Genomic DNA, 18,814 nt, shown 5'->3' with positions numbered 1-18,814 from the left:
GCTCCCAGACCCAAGAAGGCAGGTCCCAGCGTCAGTGACCTGGTCGTCGAGGCAGTGTCTGCTTCTAAAGAGAGGAGCGGTGTGTCTCTGGCTGCCGTAAAGAAGGCTCTGGCTGCCGGCGGCTATGACGTGGACAAGAACAAGGCCCGCGTTAAGACCGCTGTCAAGAGTCTGGTGACGAAGGGAACCCTGGTCCAGGTCAAGGGTACCGGAGCCTCCGGCTCTTTCAAGATCAACAAGGCTGAGGTTAAAGCCAAAAAGCCCGCAAAGAAAGTCGCTCCGAAAGCCAAGAAGCCAGCAGCCAAGAAACCTGTCGTGGCCAAAAAGCCCGCGAAGGCAGCAACGAAGAAGCCTGCTGCCGCCAAGAAGTCTCCCAAGAAAGTCAAGAAGGTAGCGGCCAAGAGCCCCAAGAAGGTAGCGGCCAAGAGCCCCAAGAAGGTAGCGGCCAAGAGCCCCAAGAAGGTAGCGGCCAAGAGTCCCAAGAAGGTAGTGGCCAAGAGTCCCAAGAAGGTGACAAAGCCTGCTGCGCCCAAGAAGGCCCCAGCTAAGAAGGCTGCCAAGCCAATAGCAGCTAAGAGAGGAGCTCCCAAGAAGAGATAAGCGTTTAAACAGAACGTTGTCTTTAATTCAACAAAAGGCTCTTTTAAGAGCCACCCACCACTTTCATGAAAAGCAATATTGTACTCTCGTGTGTGGAAGTGAAGGCGGCTTATCGAAGTATACAACTTAGTATTACTTATGGGATGGTTGATTTCCACGAGTTACTTCCAGCACGGCAACAAAGCAAACGCAACTTTATATATTATATATGGAGAATATACCACAAAAAACTATAAAATATAGATCAGATATAGGTTCTTAATTGGAGAATGTTGATATTAAGTCCGGTTTGATTATTAGGTCCTACTAACGCAGATACTTTACCGCAACGAGTTTAGCCCTTTATTGTGGAAATACATAAATTGCCATCATTATGGTGCATTTATGTCTGTGCGTAAATGACCGCTATGACACTATTGGAATGACTACGGGTGATGGCCCATTAGTGGACACACAGCACATTATTGTAATTTTATTTATTCAGACTGGTTTGGATCATATGTTGGCACATAATTATGTTTCCCACTACCTCACATTAAATATCTACACAACCATTATATTATACAAAAGGCTCTTTTATGGACCCCCACTATTTATATGAAACAGGCACGGCTACAAAACACGACTTGTAGTTCTACCCATTTATTTATTATGTGATTAGTGATCCAGACCAGCAACATTGGCAGGTAAAGAAAATGGTCTGAACGAGTCGCACCGCTTCAGACAGTTTACGAGTTGAGCCCCAACAATTGTGGAAATACAAATTGCTGTCATTATGTCAATTTATGTTCGTGCATGCTGTAATCTGTATATAGAACCCTTACTATTTATGTTTCTCAGTTCAAATGAATCATCACTTGACCGCTATGACATGCAATTTATAATTTTACATTATATCGTTAAGACTTCAAAACAGGGGAAAAAAAACACTGCAGACAGACAACACATTAAACATTACTTCTAAACAGCACTGTACACGTGTACCCATTAGTGAACACGGTCAAATGTTATGCATTACGTGTTTATAGTCTTACATTTATGTCCGAGGTAGCGAGACAACGTAAGTTACACAAACAAATTGTATTTTGACAAACGGAAATATTGCATTTTCAAGAAGAGGTGGGTGGCTCTGAAAAGAGCCTTTGTGGGGTTTGTCGAAGAGGCTAAATAATTTACTTCTTGGCAGGCTTAGCAGCCTTCTCGGTCTTCTTTGGGAGCAGGACAGCCTGGATGTTGGGCAGCACACCACCCTGAGCGATGGTCACTCCTCCCAGCAGTCTGTTGAGCTCCTCGTCGTTACGCACGGCCAGCTGCAGATGGCGGGGGATGATACGACTCTTCTTGTTGTCACGGGCAGCGTTTCCAGCCAACTCCAGGATCTCAGCGGTCAGATACTCGAGCACAGCGGCCAGATAAACCGGGGCACCGGCTCCAACACGATGAGCATAGTTGCCTTTACGCAGCAGTCTGTGGACACGACCCACTGGGAACTGAAGCCCGGCACGAGAGGAGCGAGTCTTGGACTTAACTCTGGCCTTTCCTCCAGTCTTTCCTCTTCCAGACATGTTTATAATTCTCTTTAGCTAAACGAGTTAGACAATGAATGCAGCGAGTTGGAGAGTCGCGTTTTATTTTCGGGCTTGTGTTTTCTCACCCAATCAGGAAAGACGTTTTCTTGGCGGTTTTTCCAAAAGACCAGTCCTCCAATAACGTCGTTCCCAGTTGTATCTCCGTGAAGTCCTCCAATAACCCTGTGAGGTGTAGGCGGAGTAACGAGCTCACAGAGAGGAGACCAATCAGAAACTACTGCGCCTCCGCGTTAGTAATATAAGGCCAGAGTTTCGACACAGCAGCGTATTATTCTTGTTGAAGTGGAGACTGAAACATAGTTTCTCATAATGGCCAGAACTAAGCAGACCGCTCGTAAGTCCACCGGTGGCAAAGCCCCAAGGAAGCAGCTCGCCACCAAGGCTGCCCGTAAGAGCGCACCTGCTACCGGCGGCGTGAAGAAACCTCATCGTTACAGGCCCGGTACCGTGGCGCTGAGAGAGATCCGTCGTTACCAGAAGTCCACCGAGTTGTTGATCCGCAAGTTGCCTTTCCAGCGCCTGGTCAGAGAAATCGCCCAGGACTTCAAGACTGACCTGCGCTTCCAGAGCTCTGCTGTCATGGCTCTTCAGGAGGCCAGTGAGGCTTATCTGGTCGGTCTGTTTGAGGACACCAACCTGTGCGCCATCCACGCCAAGAGGGTGACCATCATGCCCAAAGACATCCAGCTGGCCCGCCGCATCCGTGGAGAGCGAGCTTAAATCGACCTGTTGACTAGTTGTCCCCATAAAGGCTCTTTTAAGAGCCACCTCAATAATCATGAATGAGCCCAGTTTCCTCATTTTAACTATGTTCTGAGTCCACGTGGATGAAGTTGGTGATGTGTAATACGTTCGTTTGATGGCCATCGTAGCTGATTGATTGAAAAGTTTAACGGATTGCAGAATGGGTACAGTACAGCTCAATACATACAATTGTTAAGGGGATGCAGACCAGAAAAAGACTTTCGTCTAGTTTACATCAGGGTCCCCCATTTTCAATTCATCATATAATCAATACCAAGTAACCAGAATTATGATTAATTGTTTATTTTCAGTCCTTGTCTACAGACTAATAAAAAACACATGTGTGGACTCTCAAAAGGAAAAAAAAAATGACAAATGTACATATTCAAAGCAAGCTCACACAAAATCCAAACTCAATGACTGAAAAAAGGAATTGGCTGAAGCACATGCTTATATTTGCCTATCCCTTACAATTCTTAAAAACTAAATATACTTTAGAGACAAAATTTAAATATGTTGGAAGATATGTTTTTTTTCTTTAAGAGAAAAACATAAGATACATTAATGTTTGATGTTTTACTCAACTGTACTCCCGAATTGTTTTATTCATAACTTGACTGCAAAACGTAATATTGAAGTCATACATTCATATTCAGTTTTCTCTGATCCATTAGTTCATCTGCTGACTAGTAATAAATATGACCTATATGGTTAAAAATAAATACAATCCGGATTATCATTGTTTGCTCGGGAGCCTTGTCTGGAGTTCATTTTGGTTGAGCCTGCATGCTTTCCCCATTTCCAAAATGGCTTCGTCAGTGTGGTCCGGTACTGTCCATGGTGCTGAAATAGCAACATTTACATTCGACGTTGAGAGCGTTCCAGCCAAAATCTATTTTAGATCAGATTAGTTTAAAATTAATTGTCATTATACAGCACAAGTATAGTACAACGGAAACAAATTGGTGCCTAACTAGAGTACAAATGTAACAATAAAGTGCAATAGGATTAAACTGGAGTATATATATAAATGACTAGTGCTGATCAGATGAGTGTTACAGGTAGAAAAGACACTATGGTAGTAAGTCATACTGACCAGTGCAAGGTAAAGATATATATATATATATAAAGGTATATAAAAAGATGATATGCAGGTGTATTCAGACAGAAGTGGATATATATACTATGCATGCAGTGTATGCAGCATTATTGTACATGCTATCACACAAGAGTTACATGTGTAGAATATAGTTTGTGGTTGGTGATTACAGTGTAAGGCAGTAGGAAACAGAGTTCAGAGTTTGAACAGTATGGATGACATATCCTAGAGTATAGGATATTAACTATTCATTTAACTGACTAGAAGTTAGCCAATATGAAGTACCTTATGTATATAAGTATGACTCTGTCTCCATTGTTATTGCCCCAAACTACAGCTATGGAATTCTAACAGAACTACAAGACAGCAATGGAGTTCTGGACTAAATCACAGTCATTAAAAAATAATGCAGCAATGCTTCCTGTTAAAACCTGCTTTTCTAGATAGAAGATTGATATTGAAACCAAAATTGTATTATGTGTCTGATTAGCACTAATACTAATTTATACACGTACTCCAGTTTAATCACTTATACATTGTATTTTGCACTTTACTTTTGTATTTGCACTGAAGTTATTTTTGTTGTACTGTACTTGCCATGTACGATGACAATACATTTTAATCTTAAAAAAAGACAGTCAGGCGTCTTTGAGAGGGTTCCAGGTGGTACCCCAGCAAAATTAGCGTTAATTTCACTGTAATTTAACTGACTAGAAGCTAGCCCATTATGAGGTACAGTATATATCATAATTAATATTATGATCATGTGTTTTACTTTCTCCATTATTATTGTCCAAACTACAGCTATGAAATTCTAACATAACTACAGGACAGCAATAGAGTTCTGGACTAAATCAGTTATTCAAAATAATGCAGCAATGCTGCCTGTTAAAAGATGCTTTTCTAGATATAACATTGACATTGAAACTAGCTGTAGTTGTTGTATAAACAAGGATGGAACTTTAAAGGGGAAACGAAGAATGGTATTTTGCACATTAACTCACTAACGTCCTAAAACTGTTTTGCACACATTCATTTAGTTTGAGTTATTGGGAGTAAATTTGCATCCTTGTGTTAATTACTGCTCAATGCAAATAAAGGCAGCAGTCCATATAAAACAAGGTGTCATTCATTGTGTGCACAATACATCAGATTGTATTTAGGTTAAATGCTTCTTAATTAATATGTTCTGGTATGTATAGCAGTATCTTCTAGACTGATATTAATAACAGGAACATAATTACATTCAATGTTAAATCGCATCGATTTAGATTTAAGTGTATCTAAATTATGTTTTATTCTTCTGGACTGGAATCGACTCATCTTCCAGAATATGAATCAAATGATGCAGTAACTGAACACTCAGCTCTACTTAACTGGTGCTGCTGCAATTTATCCAGGACACAAACATGTGACTTAGTAGATTTGCTTGTATCCACTATTAAACAATGCATTTATACGAGGGGATGTGCCATTTCAGGGATAGTAGTGGTTGGCTCTAAAAAGAGCCTTTTGTGTGTTTTAGACAGTAAAGCTTAAGATCTTCACTTCCTCTTGCCTGCTGTCCTCGTGGGCTTCGCTGCTTTGGGCTTGGCAGCCTTCTTCGCGGGGGCTTTCTTGGCTGCGGGCTTCTTCACTGCCTTATTGGGGCTCTTGGCTGCCACCTTCTTGGGGCTCTTAGCTGCCACCTTCTTGGGGCTCTTGGCTTTGACTGCAGGCTTCTTTGCCTTCTTTGGAGACTTCTTAGCGGCAGGCTTTTTAGCAACAACCTTCTTAGCCGCAGCAGGTTTCTTCACTGGCGCTTTCTTAGCTTTCGGAGCTGCTTTTTTGGCGGGCTTCTTGGCTTCAGCCTTGTTGATTTTGAAGGAGCCGGAAGCACCGGTACCCTTGAGCTGGACAAGAGTGCCCTTTAACACCAAGCTCTTCACAGCGGTCTTCACACGTGAATTATTCTTCTCCACGTCGTAGCCACCGGAAGCCAGAGCCTTCTTTACCGCAGCCAGGGACACGCCGCTCCTCTCTTTAGAGGCAGATACCGCCTCGAGGACGAGTTCTGCGGCGCTGGGACCTGATGCCTTCTTCGGCTTGGGGGCAGCTTTCTTCCTGGGGACTTTAGCCGGAGCGGCAGCGGCTGGAGCGACTTCTGCCATAGCTCTCTTCTATCGTCGATCAACACGAAATGCAACAAATAGTCCGAGCTGACTGGTAGTGGAGCTGGGACAGGGGGCTGGTCTTAAATACTACATGAGAGCCATGCAGACTCAACCCACCCTGTCTACAACTCTGCAGCTGAAAAGCTCTGCTACTTGTGTTTTCTTCTCGCCAAAACGGGCTAAAATACAAACGTGGGAACATAGTTGAAATCTAACATCTAATGGGTCAGTTAGCACAAGCATGTACCATTAGAATAAAACCATCTGGAGAGCCGTGGTTAGTTTGGACACGTTCCAACGCTCTCCTTTCCGTCGTCACATGGTGCAGTGAGCAGCAACTTGTCTCAGTATTTTGCTTTTTAAATGGTTTAAATGTCATTATAATCCAGTCAGTACTCGTTCCCCGGTGAGTCGAGCTGCCTGGTGAGGGACTGGCAGTAAAACAAGGCATCTGGTGTCATGCTTTTGGTTATAAACTTGTACTTTCTCAGTGCTGGTAAACACAGTCATTGCTGGCGTCGGCATGATATGTGTTACCTCGTCTTCTGTGGAAGATTACCACTTCTGTGGAAGGCTTTATGTAGCTCATGATGAATTAAATCTACAGTTACTTTTATGAAGATAAAAAAAAAAAATACACAAGGAAGGTACAATGTATCTTTCCTTTTGGGAGAGACTCGCCTATTATTGTCAAACTGCTGTGTGCTGCCGATTAAAGCCCAGACGGAATGGTTAACAATGTAAAAAATCTGTTTCAATTACATGTCAATAGTAATAATAGGCACAAGTTAGTTAGTAATAAAGCATACGATACGAGTCATAATAATAACAGCTGGCGCAACAGGGGGAATAAAACTTGTCACGCTGTGACCATAGTCATCCCAACGGTGCTAATGCAGTCATTGCGCGTAATTACGCATTCACATTATGACTACATTTCAATATGTTTCCAATTGATAGGACTCAGTTGGTTGTTGCAAAGGGTATTTTGCACTGTTGTGAAGTATGGTAGTCTGTCTGCTACATGTTATATTGTCCTCTCTGGTAAAAAAGAATACCCTGAAGACTCTGACAGGAGCACTCATTCAAGGGTACTACGACTATGCTTGCACCTCACGGTACCAAAGCACCTCAAAGGCGCTAAAAACAAGATTACAAATATCACAAAACAAACTGGTCAGACTACTACTTGACCTTACTCCTAGAACCCACCTCACCCCTGCCCACTTTGACTACCTAGGATGGCTTAGGGGCCTTTTTTTCTGTTCTCACTCACCCCTTTTGGGATGCGAAACGGCGCTGAGTCGTTTTAAGCGTTCGTTCGTGTCAAGCGTTTTCAATATAACCCACCCCCTTTCCTCACAAATGGAACTAGTGTTGTGGAGTCCGCTTTGACCGTTTTCCAGGGTTAGCAGCTATCGCTAGTTAGCTTAGCCCTAATGGATACCTTGGTTAGCAGCTATCGTTAGTTAGCTTAGCCCTAATGGATACCTTGGTTAGCAGCTATCGCTAGTTAGCTTAGCCCTAATGGATACCTTGGTTAGCAGCTATCGCTAGTTAGCTTAGCCCTAATGGATACCTTGGTTAGCAGCTATCGTTAGCTGCTGCTAACGATAGCTCATTGCTCGTGTCAATTAAATTGCATGTTATTAAATGTCTGCGCTGGTATGTCTAATGAAATTACAACCGCAACATTGTATCGCATTGTACAGCCCTGGTTGTAGGCTAATGTTTTACTATTTTTTGTATCCAATTTGTATGGATTAATTTAGGAGTGAAATCACCACTCGCAAGCTTGCCCCCAGATATTATTTTAAACTCACACGGACCAAATTAGGGCGCAATTTGCGATCATCTCATCGCAGTGTACAGCCCTGTACGGGAGGCTGCAATTCTAAACTGGCCACCGTAAATGGCCAAACCCCCCCCACCCCCTCCTAATAGACAGTCTCCTCCCCTCCGTATATATTATCTCCCCACCGTATGTATATCTCTCTCCCACCCCCTCCTACAGTCTCCTCCCCACCGTATGTATATTTCTCTCCCACCCCCTCCTACAGTCTCCTCCCCACCGTATGTATATCTCTCTCCCACCCCCTCCTACAGTCTCCTCCCCACGTATGTATATTTCTCTCCCACCCACCCACCCCCTCCTAATGTACAGTCTCCTCCCCATGATATGTATATACTGTCCGGATCTATGGGTAACAGTACTGTATATTTGCATATCATATATGTCACAAATGTAACAGTACTATGTACCTGTATGTCATGTATGTCCCTATGCCATAAATGTCATGTATGTTGTGTAATGTCATAAATGTCACTATGAATTGAAAATGGGGGACCCTGATGTAAACAAGACAAACGTCTTTCTCTGGTCTGCATCCCCTTAACAATTGTATGTATTGAGCCGTACTGTATTGTACCCATTCTGCAATCTGTTAAATAAAGTTTTCATTTATTAACTATTTCACTTGAGGATGCTGCGATGTAAAAGTTATACACAGAGTGGTACAGAGGTAGACGAGTTGCAGGTGTGTAAAGACTGAATGCTGTGTACAGCAAATACATTATTTCCACCCCTGAAAATACGCTGTATCTTCTATTTATTAAGCTCCTATTACTGCATATTCTGCACAGCAGTGACAATTCTGATATTATATTTGTGATCCTTGCCTCATTGCATTTAATTAAACATCACCTACAGTCTCATCACAGAAGGCAGTTATACTTGTTTAACCATCCTGTTTACAACCTTCCTGTCAAATATTTGCTTTCTTTTATCATTAATTCCACCACATACGTCTGTGGTGTTTCATGTAAAATCTGACTAGATAGAAGACTATAATACAGTATATTACTACAAGGTCGCAAATAGACCTGCCGTCGAATCAATACCTTCATTAATTTACATAAACACATAGGAAGGCTTCTAAAGTCCCGTGGCCTCTAATGAGATCCTTGAACAGACACACCTTTTAAAAACGAATTGAACACACGCACTATGCACATACACTTATATGCAAGACACTTTCTGTAAATAATTTACTATTTTATTTAATCTGATTTTATGTTATCTTACCCATTGTTACCATTCTTTTATGCATTGTTGGGTCTGAGCTCGAAACACAATTATGTCATTAGCTGCAATGCCCCTGTATTGTGGTGTAACACTGTATTTGACAAAAATAACTTTAACTTGAATTTGAGATCCAGTTCAGTAGTGTCCATTTACAGTATTGCTCAGACCAGTGTCAAAAGAGCTAGTATCTTAAATGCATCTATATGTTCAGATCAAATAGCCACCCCTCATAACTAGGCTACTTCTCTTCTCAGGCTTAAGACATTCTTAATGACCTGTATGCAATTTTCACGTCCTGTACAAGTCATAATATATATACTGCACAATATAGAATCGTCCAGAGCGACTAGGAGGCGTACATATCTAGCAGCTAAGGGTGAATGTTATTCTGAGACGCAACATGGAATCGACTCAATTCTAGTAAGATGTGTGTGGCTCTGAAAAGAGCCTTTGGGTCTTGGGATAGTTTGGATTGAATATACGATTAGCCGCCGAAGCCGTACAGAGTGCGTCCCTGTCTCTTCAGAGCATAGACCACATCCATGGCTGTGACGGTCTTCCTCTTGGCGTGTTCGGTGTAGGTGACGGCGTCACGGATCACGTTCTCCAGGAAGACCTTCAGCACACCACGAGTCTCCTCGTAGATCAGACCAGAGATGCGCTTCACTCCACCGCGGCGCGCCAGGCGACGAATCGCGGGTTTGGTGATTCCCTGGATGTTGTCACGGAGAACTTTACGGTGACGCTTGGCGCCTCCTTTTCCGAGTCCCTTTCCTCCCTTTCCACGACCAGACATTTTCTTCTAGGATGAGTTCAAAACAAATGAAAAGAAGTATTGACGAACAAAGGCAAAGCCCTCTGAATATAAATACTCTCTGAGGACGTAAAAGAAGACTGAGATACCGCGTCATGCTGGGCGTGGCCAAAAGCTGCAGCCCATAATAACCCTCCTCCTCACACACTTTTGACCATAGAACTGGTGTCACGTGATTGATTGATTGATTGATTGAAAACTTTATAAACAGATTGCAGAATGGGTACAATACAGTACAGCTCAATACACACAATTGTTAAGGGGATGCAGACCAGAGAAAGACTTTCGTCTTGTTTACATCAGGGTCCCCCATTTTCAGTTCATCAGGACATATATGACATACATGACATACAGATAGACAGTACTGCTACATCTATACATTTATGACATACCAGATTTGCAAATACAGTACTGTTTGTGATACAAAAAGAGTCCAGAAAAGGGAGTATATACATTTGACGTAAAAACTGTACATTGGAGGGGGTTGGGTGGGGTTGTGTGGGGGGGATTGGGTAGGGAGGGGTTGGGGGGGGGGGGGCACTGTACAACTGTACAAGCAAAACTGTACATTGGGATATTGACAACCATACTAGGTAATTTACATTGGAGGGGGTTGGGGGAACACTACAAACAAGCAAAACTGTACATTGGAATATTGACAAAACCATACTAGGTAAATTACTGTACATTGGAGAGGGTTGGGTTAGGACATTTACAGGGGTGTAAATTCTAAGACATGTCTGGTTCATGAGTTCCTCGTGGCAGCTGGGTTCACATGGTTGCACTTATTCAATTTATCTATCCCATTAGTTTGCCCCAGATTCTTGTCTGGGGTCCATTTTGGTTGGTCTGCAATTGCTTTCCCGGTTTCCAAAATGGTTGGTCAGTGTGGTCTGGTACTGTCCATGGTGCTGAAATAGCTCCATTTAGATTCACAGTGCCTAGTACAAGTAGTTCAAGTTTCAAGTTTGCTTTTATTTGCCATGTATAAAGTGCATGTACATTACAGTGAAATGCTTGGTTCTTTACGAGCCCCTGAGAATGTGCTTCAAGCAGTAAAATAAAAAGTAAGTAAAAGAGGAATAAAGACCCAACACTATACTGTACCATTGATATCATGGTTTTAAAATAGACTATACCATGTTATTAATGGTTATTAAGGGCAGATTCAGAGCACCTTGTGAAACATAAAAGCAACTATTGAGCATGGTGTGGTGTATCAGTGAATGTGTTGAAGTCCAAACCACAGGGGATGCCTGATGAGCAGAGTAACCTTTCAGCCAGATGTGGAGGCTGTGTATCCTGCTAAACATGGAGGGAGAAGGGACCGGAGAAGATCAGTATTGCTGAGGGTTACTTATGAAGTCAGATTTTAGACTTCTGATTGCTGGAGTTTGATGATGTCAGATGTCAACAATAACGTTATAAAAGGTTACTGTTATTATTGTAATAATGTATTTAACATACAAGGTTGTAAATTGTACAGAAATATACAGCTCATTATGATCAAATAATGAATATTATTTGCACGTCTGTTGGAAATCATATCATAGGATGTGTGTTTGGCTATGGGGTAGTTAGTTAATCTGTTTCATTATAATTATATATGAGCCTGGAATGTATTATTTTTGGAATAGCATTTCCACTTTGAAAATGCTAAACTAAACAGTATCCATGTGCATTATAAAGACCAATAATGTATTATTGATCAGGGTTCTAATAAGGCAGGTGATATATTATTTTACAGTATAAACGTGATGTACAAGCTAGAAGTCTATCCAATCTAGCTACTTGTCAACAACCTAAAATCACAGGATTTTGACTAGTAAATATAATTTGCAACTTAATAGCCATCCAAACTATGATTACAGTTGTAAGTAATTTATTATTCAATAATTAAATATATAAAATGTCATCTCCCGACAGACACTCCTACCATAAAACTGTGCAAATAAAATGTAGGACATTTTGCAATACCCGCTACCCGGCACTCAACCACTTTGATGAACAGCGCGATCATCATGATAATAGGAATAACTCTCTCAGGACAGAGTGGGTGGCTCTTAAAAGAGCCTTTGGGTTAATCTTCAGTGAACAGGGTAGTTTACTTGGAGCTAGTGTACTTGGTCACAGCCTTGGTTCCCTCAGACACAGCGTGCTTCGCCAGCTCACCGGGCAGCAGCAGACGCACAGCGGTCTGGATCTCCCTGGAGGTGATGGTGCGACGCTTGTTGTAGAGAGCCAGGCGCGAGGCTTCTCCAGCGATGCGCTCGAAGATGTCGTTAACGAAGGAGTTCATGATCCCCATGGCCTTGGAGGAAACGCCGGTGTCGGGATGAACCTGCTTCAGGACTTTGTAAATGTAGATGGCATAACTCTCCTTCCTGGACTTTCTGCGCTTCTTGCCTCCCTTGGCAGCGGTCTTGGTGACGGCTTTCTTGGAGCCCTTCTTGGGCGCTGGCTTGGCTGGTTCAGGCATGTTCGACGACTTATCAGAATCGAATGGTGACGGTCGCTTATGGTTTCCAGCCTTATTGCAGGTTATAGCAGGTTGATGCAAATAGTGCTGCGTGGCTTCTACGATACGATTGGTCGGGCGTACGTGCGTAAAGCTAATAGAACATGCATTTCTCTCAGCATGGTTAAAAGGGAAATTATAAGAAAGTGTACACATTGACAATATTTTGGTTTATTATTTGGCAGTGCTGTGAAAAGTATTGAGCAAAAGTACAAACCACTAATAGAATAGTACTCTGTTAAAAGTCCTCAATTTAAAGTACTTCTTATTGAAATAGTTTCTTAATTCCATGTGGAACCAGGATATACATCCCCCCCAAAAAATAAACAGGATATAAGGAGCCAAACAAGGCAATTATGGTAGAAGCAAAACTTTTCTCCACATAAATATTCTATATGGAATTCCAAAAAATGTATACACAAACTACAGCTAGTTTCAATATCAACCTTATATCTAGAAAAACAGCTTCAGGCAGCATTGCTGCATTCTTTTGAATGAATGATTTAGTCCAGAACTCCATTCCTGTTTTGTAGTTCTGTTAGAATTTCATAGCTGTAGTTTGGGGCAATACCAATGGAGAAAGTGAGTCATTCTTATACATGAAGTACTTCAAATTGGGCAAACTTCTAGTCAGTTATGTGTGTACCATATCCCTTACCTATACTCTACTATAGTTATACCACTCATCAGTATGACTTAATACATAGTGTCTTTATAGTATACCTGTAACACATATACATCTGATATACTCCAGTTTAATCACTTTATCGATTCCTATTGCACTTTACTGTTACAACTTTTAATCATGGAAATGCCAGTATACATTTATAAGGTGAGAGATGTTTTCTGATGGTGCTGAGTCGTCTCCATGAGCAGGTTTCCTCTTGTTTGGGTTATTACTGATCATAAACAGATGGCACAGACCGGCATGGTCTCACCATGAGCTACATGTATCTGTACCTCACTGTGGTACAAGATAATAATACAAGTATGACTCTGACAACATAGTATGTTTCATTCCTTCCTTGCGCTATTTCTTCTGAATGTATCAAAAATGTAGCTGGCAGCCTACTGCACCACATTCTAAGATACTTTACTTCACGATGAGTTGAGCCCTAACAATAGAGGCCTGTATATCTGACCTATAGGCTAAACACAAACTGTAATGTTTGTGTTGTTCTGTTTCTTCCAGTATGGCTGCCTGTAACCGTTGGTAACCACTTTCAAAAGAAAATGCCTAATTTGTGTGCAGTGGTAGTTGGTAAAACACTTCTGAAAAGCATGATATTACTGTTCCGTTGTGACTTCTTTATAACATTCAGTAATAAGACACAACACTATGTGTTGATATGATCATCTATACATATAATTTATACATAGCAACCATTCCATTGCCTTTACTACACAAACATTCCGTGCAAGGCCTCTTTTGTGGAAATGCAGAACATGTTGATGTGGTGCGTTTATGTTTGGTGATATGATGATTCATTATGAATCTACTATGTCTATTTAAACTATTGAAATATACTTTAAATAGACCAATGCAGTTATTATTTATTGTGCTAAGTGTTTAGTGTAGCAGACTTGAATCAGAAACACAGCAGATCAGCAATGCTCAAAAAGCATGTATTGTCAACAAGCATGCAGCAGTCTAAAGTACACAACAAACTAGCCCCCCCCCCCCCCCAAAGGAAAATGTAGCTACGCTTCTTGTGTGAGTTATGAAATGTTTTGCAACATTAATTAAATGTTAGCTGTAATTAATATAGGCCACGTGAAACCTTCCTCTAATCTATGGTGGTGATCATCCCTCATACGAAGTCGAGGTGACCCACGCTACAGGCCACCAGCAACAGTGTGTTTACCAACACCGGAAAAGCATCAATTTAAAACAAAACGCCTCACCCCAGATTACTAATCTTGCTCCCAGTCTCTAGTCAGGTAGCTCGGCTCGCTGGAAAACGAGATTATGTCGGATTATAATGCAATCTAAAGAATTGTGAGACATAAATAACAGAGAAAGGTATAGCTGCGCACCATGGTGAAGGCGCAAATTGGTGGTGTGAAGCGTCCACAAACACACCAGGGGTCTCCAAATGGTTTGATTCTGATGGCACATATTTCTGCTTGCTGACCCATTTGGCGTTAAATTCCTGCAATATTCATAGTTGTGTATTAGAGCTCTTTTTTGGCGAGGAGAAAACACAAGCGGCAGAGCATTTTGGTAGCACAGAAGAGGACTGGGTGGGTTGAGTCTATATGGCTCTCATGTAGTGTTTAAGACCAGCCCTCTGACTGAGCTTCAATATCATAATTCTAGTTGTGTTGAATCTGAGACCGAACGAGAGAAGATGGCAGAAGTCGCTCCAGCTCCCGCTGCTCCGGCTAAGGCCGTTAAGAAGAAGGCAGCTCCCAAACCCAAGAAGGCAGGTCCCAGCGTCAGTGACCTGGTCGTCGAGGCAGTGTCTGCTTCTAAAGAGAGGAGCGGTGTGTCTCTGGCTGCCGTAAAGAAGGCTCTGGCTGCCGGTGGCTATGACGTGGACAAGAACAAGGCCCGCGTTAAGACCGCTGTCAAGAGTCTGGTGACAAAAGGAACCCTGGTCCAGGTCAAGGGTACCGGAGCCTCCGGCTCTTTCAAGATCAACAAGGCTGAGGTTAAAGCCAAAAAGCCAGCAAAGAAAGCTGCTCCGAAAGCCAAGAAACCTGTCGTGGCCAAAAAGCCCACGAAGGCGGCAACGAAGAAGCCTGCTGCCGCCAAGAAGTCTCCCAAGAAAGTCAAGAAGGTAGCAGCCAAGAGTCCCAAGAAGGTAGCAGCCAAGAGTCCCAAGAAGGTAGCAGCCAAGAGCCCAAAAAAGGTGAAAAAGCCTGCTGCGCCCAAGAAGGCCCCAGCTAAGAAGGCTGCCAAGCCAATAACGGCTAAGAGAGGAGCTCCCAAAAAGAGATAAGCGTTTGAACAGAACGTTGTCTTTAATACAACAAAAGGCTCTTTTAAGAGCCACCCACCACTTCCATGAAAAGCAATTATTGTACTCTAGTGTGTGGAAGTGAAGGGGGCTTATCGAAGTATATAACTTAGTATTACTTATGGGATGGTTGATTTCCACGAGTTACCTCAGATATAGGTTCTCAATTGGAGAATGTTGATTGTTATTAAGTCCGCTTTTGATTAGTGGGTCCTAACGCAGATACTTTACTGCAACGAGTTGAGCCCTTTATGTGGAAACACATGAATTGCTATCATTATGGTGCCTTTATGTCTGTGCGTAAATGACCGCTATGACACTTGGAATGACTACGGGTGATGGCCCATTAGTGGACACAGCAGATTAATTTAAAATAAATTTTATTTATTTATTCAGACCGGGTTGGATCATATGTTGGCACATAATTATGTTCCCCACTACCTCACATTAAATATCTACACAAGCAACCATTATATTATACAGAACAAGTGGAACATTGACTCACAAAAGGCTCTTTTATGGACCCCCACTATTTATATGAAACAGGCACGGCTACAAAACACGACTAGTTCTACCGATTTATTTATAATGTGATTAGTGATCCAGACCAGGTAAAGAAAATGGTCTCAACGAGTCGCACCGCTTCAGATAGTTATCTCAGCGGTCAGATATTCCAGCACAGCCGCCAGATAATCCAATGTACAGTTACCCCCCACCCAACCATCTCCAATGTACAGTTCCCCCCACCCCCTCCTACCCAACCTCCTCCAATGTACAGTTTCTTTGTCAAATGTATATACTCTCTTTTTTAGACTATTTTTGTATCACAAACAATATTGTATTTGTAAATCTGGTATGTCATAAATGTATAGATGTAGCAGTATTGTCTATCTGTATGTCATGTGTGTCATATATGTTATGATGAATTGAAAATGGGGGACCCTGATGTAAACAAGACGAAAGACTTTCTCTGGTATGCATCCCCTTAACAATTGTGTGTATTGAGCCCATTCTGCAATACAATACAGTACGGCTCAATACACACAATTGTTAAGGGGATGCAGACCAGAAAAAGACGTTTGTCTTGTTTACATCAGGGTCCCCCATTTCCATTTAGAAACATCTCTTACAAAAATGTATCCTGGCATTCCTATGATAACAAATGATGCCATGTACCATTGATATCATGGTTTAAAATGGACTATACCATGTTATAACCATGTTATTAATGGTTCCATTACATTTACTATATGGCTGTACCATGGTAAATAATTTGTATGACTGGTACCATGGTAAAACAGAAAATATTTTTTTGTAAGGGCAGATTCAGAGCACCTTGTGAAACATAAAAGCAACTATTGAGCTGCTGATCAAAAGTGTCCTTATTAGTAAATACTGTTCAGAAAAGTTAGGCCCTAATCTGTGATTTTATGTTGTACGACATGTTGTCTAGAGAAATTGTGACTAGATTTGAAGCATTAACATTACGAGTGGAGAGAGCATGGTGTGGTTTATCAGGGGATGCCTGTTGAGCAGAGTAACCTTTCAGCCAGATGTGGAGGCTGTGTATCCTGCTAAACATGGAGGGAGAGGGGACCGGAGATGATCAGTATTGCTGAGGGTTACTTAATTTATGAAGTCAGATTTTAGACTTCTGATTGCTGGAGTTTGATGTCACAGACGCACAGCGGTCTGGATCTCCCTGGAGGTGATGGTGCGACGCTTGTTGTAGAGAGCCAGGCGCGAGGCTTCTCCAGCGATGCGCTCAAAGATGTTGTTAACGAAGGAGTTCATGATCCCCATGGCCTTGGAGGAAACGCCGGTGTCGGGATGAACCTGCTTCAGGACTTTGTAAATGTAGATGGCATAACTCTCCTTCCTGGACTTTCTGCGCTTCTTGCCTCCCTTGGCAGCGGTCTTGGTGACGGCTTTCTTGGAGCCCTTCTTGGGCGCTGGCTTGGCGAGATGCTTCCAGCTGCAGCTCCGGAGAACAGCGCTTACAAGCCCCCGCACATACAAGGCCGCACATAGCAACCCCTCGCTTCCATTGGCTGATTTTGGTCACGTGATTTTGGCACGTTGCACTGCGGGATTGATTGATTGATTGATTGAAAACTTTATGGTGACGTGATTTTGTGTCACGTTGCACGTTGCACTGCGGGATTGATTGATTGATTGATTGAAAACTTTATTAACAGATTAACAGATTGATTGATTGATTGAAAACTTTATTAACAGATTGTAGAATGGGTACACGTGACCTGACCGATTGATTGATTGATTGATTGATTGATTGATTGAAAACTTTATTAACAGATTGCAGAATGGGTACAGTGACCGATTGATTGATTGATTGATTGATTTATTGATTGATTGATTTATTGATTGATTGATTGATTGAAAACTTTATTAACAGATTGCAGAATGGGTACAGTGACCGATTGATTGATTGATTTATTGATTGATTGATTTATTGATTGATTGATTGATTGAAAACTTTATTAACAGATTGCAGAATGCAGTACAGCTCAATACACACAATTGTTAAGGGGATGCAGACCATGCAGTACTGTTACATTTGTGACATACAGTAAATATATACAAGGGGGAGGGAACTGTACATTTATGATGAATTGAAAATGGGGGACCCTGATGTAAACAAGACGGAAGTCTTTCTCTGGTCTGCATCCCCTTAACAATTGTGTGTATTGAGCTGTACTGCAGATATATTTCAATTGCCTTACTTATTTACATAAGTATTATAGGCCTACAGCAGTATTGTACAGACAGTCTGTGTGAAGTCTGTGTGGTTATCCAGCTGCACAAAGGCAGAGCAAGAGGCTCTACAGAGGGTGGTGAAGGCGGCAGGCAGGATTGTCGGGACTCCTCTATCAAACATCACCTCCGTCTTCACCTCCCGCTGCCTCCACCGCTCCAAGTGTATCATCAAGGACCAGTCTCACCCAGCACATCACCTCTTTCAGCTCCTTCCCTCAGGGAGGAGATACCGGTCCATACATGCCAAGAGTTAAAGATTTAAGAACAGCTTTTTCCCCCAAGCAGTCAGACTGTTAAACGCTCATTGACTGTCCCCTCACGTGCACCATGCACTTACCTGGACTTGATAATCACTGTTACCACTCATCATGCACTTTATTTAAAATATTCTGTTATGTACAGTGTTATATGTGTTTCATGTATGTATATATTGTACTACGGTCTGTGGGAGCTCCCCTGAAATTTCACTCA

The 18,814-nt window shown here is 42.1% G+C and overlaps 6 protein-coding genes across 6 annotated transcripts; 2 read left to right on the top strand and 4 right to left on the bottom strand.

Annotated features, from left to right (window-relative positions):
* Positions 1 to 1,772: 1,772 nt before the first annotated feature.
* LOC311229818 (histone H2A-like) lies at positions 1,773 to 2,165 on the bottom strand (the record flags this gene model as incomplete). The annotated part of the gene is made up of 1 exon (XM_084315892.1): positions 1,773 to 2,165. The coding sequence occupies one exon, from the start codon at positions 2,163 to 2,165 to the stop codon at positions 1,773 to 1,775; it is 393 nt and encodes a 130-aa protein (XP_084172018.1).
* A 333-nt stretch (positions 2,166 to 2,498) lies between these two features.
* LOC311231018 (histone H3.2) lies at positions 2,499 to 2,909 on the top strand (the record flags this gene model as incomplete). Its single annotated transcript, XM_084317487.1, has 1 exon — positions 2,499 to 2,909. The coding sequence occupies one exon, from the start codon at positions 2,499 to 2,501 to the stop codon at positions 2,907 to 2,909; it is 411 nt and encodes a 136-aa protein (XP_084173613.1).
* Positions 2,910 to 5,576: 2,667 nt separating this feature from the next.
* Positions 5,577 to 6,182, bottom strand: LOC311229817 (histone H1-like; the record flags this gene model as incomplete). Its single annotated transcript, XM_084315891.1, has 1 exon — positions 5,577 to 6,182. One exon carries the CDS (start codon positions 6,180 to 6,182, stop codon positions 5,577 to 5,579), a length of 606 nt encoding a protein of 201 aa, XP_084172017.1.
* Positions 6,183 to 9,754: 3,572 nt separating this feature from the next.
* On the bottom strand, positions 9,755 to 10,066 carry LOC311231056 (histone H4; the record flags this gene model as incomplete). Its single annotated transcript, XM_084317526.1, has 1 exon — positions 9,755 to 10,066. One exon carries the CDS (start codon positions 10,064 to 10,066, stop codon positions 9,755 to 9,757), a length of 312 nt encoding a protein of 103 aa, XP_084173652.1.
* Positions 10,067 to 12,188: 2,122 nt separating this feature from the next.
* On the bottom strand, positions 12,189 to 12,563 carry LOC311231047 (histone H2B-like; the record flags this gene model as incomplete). Its single annotated transcript, XM_084317517.1, has 1 exon — positions 12,189 to 12,563. One exon carries the CDS (start codon positions 12,561 to 12,563, stop codon positions 12,189 to 12,191), a length of 375 nt encoding a protein of 124 aa, XP_084173643.1.
* A 2,390-nt stretch (positions 12,564 to 14,953) lies between these two features.
* Positions 14,954 to 15,547, top strand: LOC311229816 (histone H1-like; the record flags this gene model as incomplete). Its single annotated transcript, XM_084315890.1, has 1 exon — positions 14,954 to 15,547. The coding sequence occupies one exon, from the start codon at positions 14,954 to 14,956 to the stop codon at positions 15,545 to 15,547; it is 594 nt and encodes a 197-aa protein (XP_084172016.1).
* Positions 15,548 to 18,814: the final 3,267 nt, after the last annotated feature.

This window comes from Notolepis coatsorum, assembly GCF_963971535.1.
Source record: "Notolepis coatsorum genome assembly, chromosome: 6".
In the NCBI taxonomy this organism is placed as follows: domain Eukaryota; kingdom Metazoa; phylum Chordata; class Actinopteri; order Aulopiformes; family Paralepididae; genus Notolepis; species Notolepis coatsorum.
The sequence above is the reverse complement of the archived record's forward strand: the minus strand, read 5'-3'. Positions and strand labels throughout refer to the sequence as shown.